General features: G+C 37.8%; 1 protein-coding gene across 2 annotated transcripts; it reads left to right on the top strand.

Annotated features, from left to right (window-relative positions):
* Positions 1-3,011: 3,011 nt before the first annotated feature.
* On the top strand, positions 3,012-10,215 carry LOC131800303 (uncharacterized). 2 transcript variants are annotated; one of them, XM_059117987.2, is made up of 5 exons: positions 3,012-3,147; positions 7,448-7,719; positions 7,994-8,245; positions 9,168-9,311; positions 9,631-10,215. In XM_059117987.2, the coding sequence occupies exons 2-5, from the start codon at positions 7,474-7,476 to the stop codon at positions 9,772-9,774; spliced, it is 786 nt and encodes a 261-aa protein (XP_058973970.2). In that variant the 5' UTR covers positions 3,012-3,147; positions 7,448-7,473; the 3' UTR covers positions 9,775-10,215. The 2 variants fall into 2 exon arrangements, with proteins under 2 accessions (XP_058973970.2, XP_058973969.2); XM_059117986.2 differs by having other exon boundaries at positions 3,029-3,250.
* The last annotated feature ends 1,955 nt before the right edge of the window (positions 10,216-12,170 follow it).

Raw genomic sequence — 12,170 nt, 5'->3', positions numbered from 1 at the left:
AGAAGGCAAAGCGATTGCGAGTGGATAAAAAAGCCTGAGAAGCTCTCGAGAAAGCTGAGAAGAAAGGGGCCTTCTACAATAAAAAATTTATTCAGTTGGCCAAAAAAGTGATTACAAATGGGAAAAAAGGCAGAGGCCCAGCTAAGAAGAAGTTTAATGACTATTCTAAGCACCATCAAAAGAGAATTAAAAACCAACTGAAGGAGAAGTGCCAAACTACACTCTCCTTTCTTGGGCTGTACAATTTTGTTGCAACCAAAATTGAAGTCCTCAACACTGAGACTAATCAATATGAAACTTTCAATCTTGTTGGAGAGGGAGAGCTGCCATTTACAGAGTCTGACCCAGAGGCCCTTAATAATGATGACATTGATAACATAAATATGTGGCTCTACCTCAAAGATAAATTCATTATTTCAAATGAGGCCTGGCATGAAATTGCCATTAAGGCTAATGATCTCCCAAATATATATTCCATCAAGAAGCAAATTAATGAGCTAAACAGTGAATGGAACTTGAAACCAACACCATGAGATGCTGAAGGTGTTCAGTTAGGATTTGCAGAAAGCTTGCAAGAGCACATTGTTAGGCTTCAGAAGAATGGAGAAATCAATGATGGAGAAACTATTAAGATCAAGCTTAGTGGTGATGGTACAAATATTGGAAAGGGGCTTACAGTTGTCAACTTCACTTTTACTATTCTCCATGAAAAGGATGTGGCAATGGGTATATACTTGCTGTTATAAAAACTACAGAGACATATGATAATCTGGGAAACAGCCTAGCAGACCTTCGAATGGAAATGTCAAACTTAAACGAGATAAGTGCAAATAATTGCACCTATAAAATTGAATACTTTTTAGGTGGAGATTTGAAATTTTTAGCACTGGTATGTGGTTTAGGCAGGGCAAATGAGGATTATGCTTGTGTGTGGTGCAAGTGTCCCAGGGAGAAACAGTGGGACACAAGCAAAACATGGTCAATTAATGACCCCAAATTTGGTGCTAGAACTGTCACCAAAATAGCAAGGTTTTCCACTGGAAAGAAATTAAACTGTAAGGCACAACCATTATTTGATTTTATACCTATGGACCATGTCATCATAGATACATTACATTTTTTCTGAGGATTTCAGATGTTTTGATTAACTTGTTCATAAGAGAGCTGAGAAGAAGTGATGCTATTGAGAAAAAAAAAACCTCTGATGGATTCCCAAGGGATAAATATAAACACATGGCATGTTATAAAGAATTTATCAAAAGTATGGGAAGCACTTTTAATTTTAGAATCAACAAAGAGAGAAAAAAGCTGGAATATAGAGATCTTACTGAACCAGAAAAGTTGAAACTCTTTCAGAATATAAACATTCCGACCTATGCTTGTCCCTCATTGCAGTCAAAACAAATACATACAAGTGATCTGGGTTAAATTTATGGACATAATTGGTGATTTGAAGCTAGATTTTACATCTGAAGAGGGTATTCTTGAACTGCAAAGAAATATCAAATCATGGTTTGAGCACTTTCTCAAAGTTTACCAAGCAAAAGATGTCACTCCCTACATGCATGCACTATGTTATCATGTTCCTGAGTTCCTGTCCCTTTATCAGAACATAGCATATTACACACAGCAAGGCTTGGAAAAATACAATAGTAGAGCTTCTAAAGATTTCTTCAGATCCACAAATCACAAAGGGGTTGATGCCCTCAAACAACTGTTTCTGAAGGAAAACAGGATTCAGTTCCTGGAGGCAGCAGGTTATGAAAGGGTTAAGAACACCTACAACGATGACCTTGTATTCAATGATTAACCTTCTTTGTCCCAGCCAATACTTAATAGTTCCTGGAATTAGGAATTTCCGAGGAAATGAACAGCTTTTCGCTGCGAACAAACGGAAAAAATATCCAGATCCTCTATCGGCCCTGAAGGGTGTCCATTCATCGAAGCATGTGCTATAGCCAACGTAATGAATTTTCAACCTCTCTTGTTGATTTTGTTAACCTCCCTGATCTCAATATCATACAGTTTTGTATCTTTCTATCGTGGATTCGCCTTTCTAACGGGGGTGTATGTTAAGTATTTATTGCAAAATCGCTTTGCTTTTTTTATTTCCCTCTTTGACCTGTCCGCCATTTTGAAAATTCATAACGGAGGGCATGCGCATTAAGTAGGGTTAGTGGACGCGTACACCTGGAACCGAGAAAAACAAATGTTCGTCGCGCTGGGGAAAGAGTTGGATATGAGTTTAGCGGCCTTGCAAAAGAAGAACACAAAGCTCCACAACTCACGTAGCTTTCCAGTTAGGCTCAGACGAAAACAGTTCTCAGAAATCCTTCTCACTGCTTTTGGGAAAGCTTTCCTTTTAACGAATGTTTGTTGTTGTGTTTTTTTTTTTTAAGTCTCTTAAGTTAGGTATGGATATTAAAATTTTTATGAAAATCAACACTTTATCTATTAACCCTTAAAAGTGAATTTTCAGCCCTCATTTTAGAGACATTAACATATTTCATTTGTTACATCTGTACGCCACGTTTGAAATTTCAGTGTGCATTTACATCCCCTGCTTCCATTAGACAGATGTTGAAATTGGGAAAACCATTGAACAGTTAGAATGCAAGTCACCGGTCAAATACTATACATATAAGCATGATATTATCATATAATCGGAATTTTTGACAGAACGGCAGAGAAATCAGACAAGTTTTCATCAAAATCTTCTAGACGTCCTCCAAAATTCAATTCGTTAAATAAAAGTTATCAGCTTAATTTACTGGTGTAATAATCTTCGCCTTGTGCGTTGAAGACCTTAGAACCACCCTTCACGGCTTAAAAAAGGGTTCGCAGGGCCTCTTGTCACCTGGTAGCTTGAAATTCACTGATTGTTCTCATGAATTATCGAATGCACTATAGAGTAAAAGCAAGTGGCGTCAAACGTAACAGTTCTAATACCGTGAACGGTCGCACATTTGCACATGTACGTATTGCGTACCTATATTTTCTATGTTTATTTCCATCACTGCACAGATGAAATCTTATACTTACAAGGTAACGTGTAACACCTTTTCCGCGAAAGCTGTCACGACATAAGTAGCTGCATCTTTGTCCTAGGACTGACAGTCTGTGCTATCAGCGTGAGGAAAGAGAGCGGTAAGAAGGAAAATTTATAATTCATTTCCTCAAGAAAGAATATATAAGTTCCTCTTACTTCGATAGAGGTTTACAGACGTGGACGATTTCACTTTACTCAAAGGTAATGTCATTTTTCGGTTGCTGTACTTATTTTGGCCACATCTCTGAATGAGCCATACCATTTCTTAGTAATTTCCATCGACAGTGATATAAGAATTGTACATTTTCATGTATTGCCAAGTGTCATAATTTTTGCAACCTTTTCGGAAAGTCGATCGACCTTTGGGCTGCACACTTATAAATACTAATCGTTTCCACCATAATTTAGGTTTCGTGGTTTAACAGCCTTTTCAGGCGCCAAATTCTAAGGCTTTTCGATCATGGACCAACTGAGCGACAGATAATTTGGTTTTTTAGCTGAGATTAAATGTGAATTGGTCATCGCAAAGATTTTCTAAAGCTAACGTTTCGAGCGTTAGCTCTTCTTCAGGGCGAATGTAAACACACTTTCTGAAGCTAACTTTAAGAGCGTAGACCCTTCGTCAAAGTGACAAACAACCTACGTATTGGCCTTAAAAGCCTTTTCAGGCGCCAAATTTTCAGACTTTTCGATCATGGACCAATTGAGCGACAGATAATTTGGTTTTTTAGCTGAGACAAACAACCTACGTATTGGCAGCTAAGTCATATGCTAAGTACAAACGTAACACATATCCTACATTTGCTGTATACATCTTTTACATCGAAAGCTATTGTCTCATGTGGATAAAATGAGGAGGATCGTACAGTTTGTGTTCTGGTGTATCGCAAGAGACCTATTTGTGTGGGGAATTTGAGTTGATCGATGTTTCCTCGCATTCAGGCTTTCCGAGAAAGCTAATCCAATTCCTTAATAGGAGCGAAACTCTGATGGCCATTCAGCCGTCAAGAAATATCTTAAAGAAAAAAAAATATACGTTCCCGTTGCTTTCATAGAGATTTGTAGACGCGGACGATTTCACTGCACTCAAAGGTACTGCCATTTTTCGGTTGCTGTTAGTGATAGGTCGTATTTGTAGATGTGCCCATCCCATTTCCTAGAAATTTCCATCGACCAGTGATATAAGAATAGTACAATTTTCATGTATTGGTGAATGTCAACATTATTGAAACGTTTTCGGAAAGTCGATCGACCTTTAGGCTACACACTTAATAAGTTCATTGTTTTTTCCATAACTAGGTCTCATGGTTCCACATCCGTTTCAGGCGCCTTTTATTAGCATTTTGTAACGATAACTGAAAAAGAATGTCGGATAATACCTGGGGAAAAAGCAAAACTTGTTGTATCAAAAGTCCTTTAAATCGATCATTAAGAAACCAAATTTTCAGTGATGGATGGCAAGCATTTGTCACGAACATGCGAGAAGGAAATATTTTAATTCCCCTTGATGAGGATTCGAACCTCGATTTCGCTGTCGGATCATGGACCAACTAAGCTATAGAAAATTTGGGTTCATCAACTGAGATTAAAATGTAAATCGGCCGACGCAAAGATCTGTTACGAACATGCGACCAGGAAATATTTCATTTAGCCGCGATGAGGATTCAAACCTCAAACCATCCAACCGATTTCACCGTCGGATCATCGACAAACTGGGCTACAGACAATTTGGTTTAGTCAACTAAGATGATAATGTGAATTGGCCGCTGTTAAGATTTTGTAAAGCTAACGTTTCGAGCGTTAGCTCTTCGTCAGGGCGAATATAAACACAGTTACTAAAGCTAACTTTACGAGTGTAAACCCTTCGTCAAAGTGACAAACAACCTACGTATTGGCAGCTAAGTCATATACTTATTACAAACGTAACACATATTCTGCATACGCTGCAAGGATCTGTTGCATCGAAAGCTAGTCTCTCATGTAGATAAAATGAGGAGGATTGTACGTTTTCCATCCTGGTGAATTGGGACAGACCTATATGGTTTACGGTTGCGAACTTAAGTTGATCGATGTTTCCTCGATTCAGGCTTTCCAAGAAAGCTAATCCAGTTTCTTGATAGGAGCGAAACTCTAATAGCCATTCAGCCGTCAAGAAATATCTTAAATAAATAAAAATATGTTCCCCTTACCTTCGTAGAGGTTTATAAAAGTAGACGATTTCACTGCACTCTGTTATTTTCCGGTTGCTGTAATTATTGGCCACATCTCTAAATGAGTCATACCATAACCTAGTAAATTCCATTGATCCGTGATATTGGTAATGTACAATTTCATGAATGCTTTGCGAAATTTTATCATGGTTCATACGTTTTCAGAAAGTCAATAGGCAACAAACAAGTAAGTTAGTTGTTTCTCCATTATTTAGGTTTATGGCTCCAGGCGACTTTTATTTGCAAAGCGTATAATTGCTGTTTAACGCAGTTGAAAAATACCTGGGGAAAAACGCAAAACTAGTCGCATCAAAAAGTCCAATAAATCGACCCTTAGAGGCCAAATTTTTAGCCGGCTACATGGCGAGCATTTGTCACGAACATGCGACCAGAAGATATTTGATTTAGCCGCGATGAGGATTCGAACCTCAAACCATCCAACCGATTTCGCTCTCGGACCATTGATAAACTGGGCTATAGACAATTTGGTTTAGTCTACTGAGATGATAATATAAAATGGCCACCGTTAAGAGTTTCTAAAGCTAACTTTTCGAGCGTTAGCTCATCGTCAGAGTGAATGTAGAGTGTTTTTAAGCTGACGCCGTTTCATTGAAAGGCCGCATCTGTAAATTAGCCATACCACTTCGTTATAATTTCCAACGATCAGATATATAAGTAGTGTAAACTTTCATTTATTACTAAATGTTTCCATAGCTGATAAGTTTTCGGAGTTTATATTCACTTGATTTTCGGAAAGTCAATAAACCTTCAGGCTTCACTCACAAGTAAGTTTATTAGCTGCCAGTACGTAGGTTGTCGGTCACGCTCGAAACGTTAGCTTTAGATACTCTTTACGGTGACCAATTTACAGAAGTTGATAAAATTTACATCAGTTGAGGAAATCAAATTGTGTGTAGTTTAGTTGGTCGGTTATTAGACAACAAAAATGGGTCGAAAAGTGTGAGGTTCGCATCTTTATCACGGTGCCGATTAAGATATTTCCTAGTCGCGTGTTTCGTGACAAATGCTTGCCATCCATCACTGAAAATTTGGCTTCTTAATGCGGATCGTTTTATGGGACTTTTTGATGCATCTAGTTTTGCTCCTTTCTCAGGTCTTTCCCAGCTGCATTTATCAGCAAGTACGCTCTGCAAATTAGAGGCGCCTGAACTGAAGGGCTGTTAAACCACAACACCTAAATTATGGCGAAACACTGAATTAAATCATGGGCTATGTACGAATGTGACACGAATCCTACACACTGCTACAGCCATGATCTGTTGTGTCGAAAGAATTTCATGCGAGAAAATGAGATTGATTTTTTTTTGTACATTTTGCATTCTGGTGTATCGTGAGAGACCTGATTACATTGCGAATGTGAGCTGATGTTTAGTCGCTTTCAGCCTTTCCAAGAAGGCCAGTTCAATTTCTTGATAGGAAAGAAGCTTTTAAAGCCATTCAACCCTCAAGAAAAAGGTGAAAACGACATTAAGAAAATGTCATTTTCTTAATCCTTTCCGTCATAAAATACCCATTTTATGATCCTAAGGTATGATTTTCGAGTAGATGGCATAGCTTAAGTGAGCCAGCGTTTTCTAACAAATAACTTAGGAGCGTGAGTAAACAATTCAGTTTGGAAGAAAAGGAGCAAAATGTTGCTTCCAAATACAGCTTGAAAGCAAACTATTATTATCTTGTTGGCAAGAGAATATTAGTTTATATTCTCTCACTGTTGGTAATTTATGTGTTCGTCTTGGTTTTTGCGGTAACTACAAGACACTGAACTTCTTACATCATTGCATAAAACCAGGAGTGGTGCATTTACAGCCTTCTCTACAGTAGTTACTCAAACTTTCTAAATCAGCCTAAGATCTAATTCAAATTCTCCCTTTAAGCTGCTAATAAGGAGTGGTAGAATTTTTTAATAGCTAAGACACTGATCTACTCTCAGAAATTTATTTATGCGTGATGATAATCTATTATTATTAATCTATCTATGTATAATGATACTGAATGATATAAAGTAATGTTATATTGTAAGGAGAAGTGATATGTCAATCTCGTTTTGAAATCGAAACAAGCTTCCCAAAGAACCATTATATACCCATATTTACTGAAACAAAACCCTTTTCGTTAGGCTTAGTTCACAGTGGGTGATTTGATTTGAAGGACTTGTTTCCCTTATTAGACAGAGAAACGAGAACTCGTGGAAAAATGAATCAAAGTTCTGGGAACCAGCGTTTCGCCTATCAGCAACCTATTGGTCAAGCCCCTCCAGGTCAATTTCAGCCCATGTATGTCCAGGCCCAGGCCCCTCCTGGACAGTATGCTCAACAACCAGTTGGACAGGCTGTACAACAGGGCCAACTGGTTCAGCCAGCAGCAGCGCAGGAACCGACGTTGCCAAAGACTACTGATTATTGGAACAGTGCCTTGATTGCAGAAAGAGTGGTTGAGTTTGTGAGTTGTTGTTCTTTTTTCCACAAATTGTTGCCAGAATAATCTACCACCTTTTTATAAGAAAGATTGTTTATTAATTAAGCTAGGCTGCTACAGCTTTTTCTGATTTTTGAAGAAAATGAAAGCTTGATGCTTTGAAGCATAACGATACAGTTTTGAGAACAATCTTTAAATTGACCACTAGAAGCCCAGTGAGCCACCTGGCACTGAAAAAAAACCCACGCTTTAATACACTATTATAACACTTCTAATACAGTTTACTTTTTGGTTATAGCTTTTCCTGTCAGCTGCTTGGATATCGATTGTTAGATATTCCAGCCTGATTGGAAGCGATTCTTGGATTGGATATTCGGCATATTTCAAAAATTCCGAAGATGCTTCTGTATATGAAGTCGGGAGAGTGAATTTTTTTAAGGGAATTACAGTGTTCTGCTGGATCGTGTCCATTGTATTTCAAGTTGGGTTTGTTTTTGGCTTCAACTACATCAAGCGTTTCTTGTCACGACCGTCACACTTGACAATTGTCGTAAGTTTATCGTTGGTGAAAATACATTTTACATTTGAGACCAGTTAATAGACTCCCATGGCTGAGAAATAGTGTCGCGATAATCGACAGCTCGGGAGTATTGATACTCCTCAAATGAAACCCTACTAGTGGTTCATCAGATTTTCCCCAAGTATTTATATACAGAGCCAGGAATAGGAATGCAGGGTGAAGTAGAAATCCCATTTTCCAGTCCAAGTTTTATCCAAATCAAATTTCACAGCCTAATTTTGTCAAAATCTTTCTCCAATTGCATTTTTTGTGCATACTTTCCTGGGACTCAAGTCAAATTTATTTTCACTAAAAAAACGAAGCAAATCCTCGTTCGTCATTTACTACTTCAGGCCTCTTTGCACGTGGGCATGAACCAAAGAAGCCATATTACAGCCACAGCACAATTTATGTGCATCTTAAAAGATTTATCTCAAATCTTTGTGTGTTCGTCAATAATTATCATTTGCAATTCATTTTAATGTTCTCCACTCTCAAAAAATTTGTTTCTTTAGTTTATTGTCGGCTTTTGCCTACCCTGACCAGCTGTTATTCAACGGTTTGAAAAAAAAGGTGCAAAGGCCTTTCCTCCCCTCCCCTCTCCTCCCCTCCCCTCCCCTCTCCTCCCCTCTCTCTCCTCCCCTCTCTTTCTCTCTCCCCCTAAAAATCTTCTAAAATATGACTGTAATTAGAGGATGATAATAGTAATGACAATAATCATGATAATGACAATGATAGTGATAAAGACGATGACTATGACGATGACGATGATGATAATGATGACGATGACCATTACCAAGACGATGATGACGATAATGAAAATGATAAAAAAAAAAACAAAGTTTTATCGTTTTTCCGGCGATGTAGTTACTTCTGAACCTATTATATTCAGCTTTTCTCTTTTTCTCCACAGTGCTTCATTGTGCATATCATCCTGACCATCTTACTGGTGGCTTGTACACTGACACTCGTGTTTCATGCGCATGAGATGTCCAAGGCTTACGACTCACTGCTCCCGACTATAAGGATGAACCTTGATGAACTCTACTTGGCACTGGTAATCTACAACGGCAGTCTATCCCTTAAGCCTTAATATGTGCCAGAGAGAAAAAGTTTACGAATATGCTATGGGACCTTTCATCATTACAGAGAAAATAGGCGTATGAAGAGAACTCAGATTCGTAGGTAGTTCGCCGAGTAGAATCCGTTTTCAATGTTTGAAGCCAAATTATCTAAATACAAAACATAAACAGCCGCCTCATAAGGGGACGGTGGGTTTTTCTTTGAGGAGTAAAACTTAATGATTTAAATAATCCAAAACTTTTTTCCTCACTAAACCCAACCTGTAATAAAGAGTTTTTTTCCTTTTTCGACAGATTTTTGGTGTTCTGGTCTGCTTTTCTTTCTTTGAAAGCGTTCGATTGTTCTACAAAATGATCGTTACACAAAGAGGAGAGGAAGAAACCGACAACACTGCACAGACGGCTCAGGGGCCGGGTATTCAGTCTTCTGCCATGTAACCCAAAGGTCACATTTGAACAAGGAAAGAAAACCTTTATCTAGCTTAATAGATATACAAGCGTGTTGAGCCTAGTTAACGTTAGAGATGCCTGAAACGATTTGGTAAAGTTGATGAGATATGTTACTCATTGTAGCCATCCTTTTTTGCGATGTTAGGTTTCATGTTTTTGTACTTTACACCATGATATCACGTTTGCTTGTATTTTTTTCAGTCGGATTGTTCACAGTTATGTAATAGAGGTAATCAGTTAAAAAAAAAAACCGACAAATTTCTCTGTGATGAGTTTTTGTTTAGTTTTTTTTTAACCTGACTGGGCCTAATCAATATACTCCTATACTCTTTTTGAACTTACTGACTTAGAGATGTAGTCAGTCACTTTATGTGAACGCAAAAAAATAAAGTTTGTACATGGTCAGAGTGCTCCTGACCTAAACTGCAACATTGTTGTTCTCGTCTTTGATTTAGAAAAATATTCTTACAATTGATTTCCAATGTTTCTGAAGTAATTAAAGATAAACTATTTTTGCGTAGTGATGAGACAAGGGTCACTTTTAGTTAACCCTTTACACCCAGCATCAGTATGTATATTCTCCATACTGTTCTCCGTAAGTTTCTTAAGGGTCTGAAAAGGAGAATTTGCGAAACAGTCAAGAGTTCTTTAGTTACTGATCATTTCCCCTTATTCTCATGACCTTGATGACCTAATTCAGGGCTGATATTGTAAGGAGAAATTAGATGCTAGTCACTCTGAGGGGTTAAAAAGGTTAATTCTTAGATTGCTGTTTGGTTTCCTGATGTAGTATCACAACTCAAAATTATATGCTTTGTAGAAAAAGCGCAAAGAAGTTCAGTTCACCGCGGAGAAAAATCATGTGTGTTCGCTAGGGGAATTTATTTCCCTGTTATGGTCAATGATATAGAAAAACAAATATGTCAATTAAAACATGATGTGGTTATTTTAACAATGTCTGTGTGCTGTCTTAAGGAATACTAATATTTGGCAGTATGTTGAGCCACAACTATGTTAGTTATTTAGGATTTATAAAGATGTATTATGCTTTCAAGCAGAGTACTAAATATCGACGGTAATTTAAGTTACTTCCATCTCTTTGCATTCCCCGAAATCACCGTCAATAAATGATGAAACTCTGAGTTTATTTAGAATCTTGATTTCGCAAATGCGGCTGCTTTCAATTGAGTGTCGAATGCAATCTAGGTTTTAAAAATTATGAAAGTGTGTTTGAATTTAAAATTGAACGCGATTACAAACATAGGAAGGGCGCGCGATTAACCGCCTTCAATGAAAGGTTCTGTGATAAACACTTCTTCTTTATTTCTCCGAATCAGGACAAAACGAGAACAATTCCTCTAAACAAGCTCATGTCTGTTTTATTCTAGATATACGACCACCGTTACAATTCACGTTCTCAGAAAAAGCAACCGAACCGCTCGAATGTCATTTTTCTACGAATGTTTGGGTAACTGCGTAAACGGCCTCAAAGCTTGTCTCATTATCTTTCTAGGAAACCTATCGCCTTTATAATTTCTTCGGGTATCGCTTTCTTACGCAGAATATCGCGTTCTTACGCAGAAAATCGGCGAAATAATCATTGCTTATATGCAGATTGTAACTGGAGTCGTCTTTGTGGTGAGCTAAGCGTAACTCATCTTTTCAATGTTTGGGTTGCTTCATAAACAAGCTTATGGCTCCTCTTTCTGTCTTTCTAAGAAACCGTTCAAGTGTCTTATTCAAGCATCGAGTTTCTTCGCAGAAAGTTGATGAAATAACGATTATTGCCAATCTGCTGTTTGGGTTGAAGCAAGAGGAGTTTTTAAGGGCCTCAAAACGCTCAGAAAACGAAGGTATGTTTATAAAATTGTAAAAATGACCTCATGATTTCGAATTTTAGACTCTCGCTAAATAGACAACGTTCCTCAATACTGAAACAAATGATTTGCATTCTATGGATGGACACGAACAGAGCGTTAGTCAAATCAATGGAGCGGAATTTCTGGTACAGACCATGGAAATACTAATTTTTTGCCCCAAAAGGATCACGAGATCACGCGCTTGGGAGACATGCCATATTCTCCATATTTAGGAAAGTCAACTCGTTGTTGTAAAAATCTAGCTAGGGACTTCAAAAAGGAGTCCTTTGGGGGCCTCATTCAATTCAATGTCCATAGCTGCGAGATTCCGCAGTTAAAAGAATAGAATTAGGATAAAAGGATGCAATGAAAATTATACTATTTCGGGTCTACTACAGTTGATCCCTTTCAGATGATATTTTCTTCATTAGTTGGCAGGTTAGTCGAGCTAGAGCTGAAGATCAGGTTTTTATGTTATAAAGAGGTGATCTTCGCATTTAAGAGCCCACCAATATAAACTGTGAG

This window comes from Pocillopora verrucosa, chromosome 3 (assembly GCF_036669915.1).
Source record: "Pocillopora verrucosa isolate sample1 chromosome 3, ASM3666991v2, whole genome shotgun sequence".
Taxonomy (NCBI): Eukaryota; Metazoa; Cnidaria; class Anthozoa; order Scleractinia; family Pocilloporidae; genus Pocillopora; species Pocillopora verrucosa.
The sequence above is the reverse complement of the archived record's forward strand: the minus strand, read 5'-3'. Positions and strand labels throughout refer to the sequence as shown.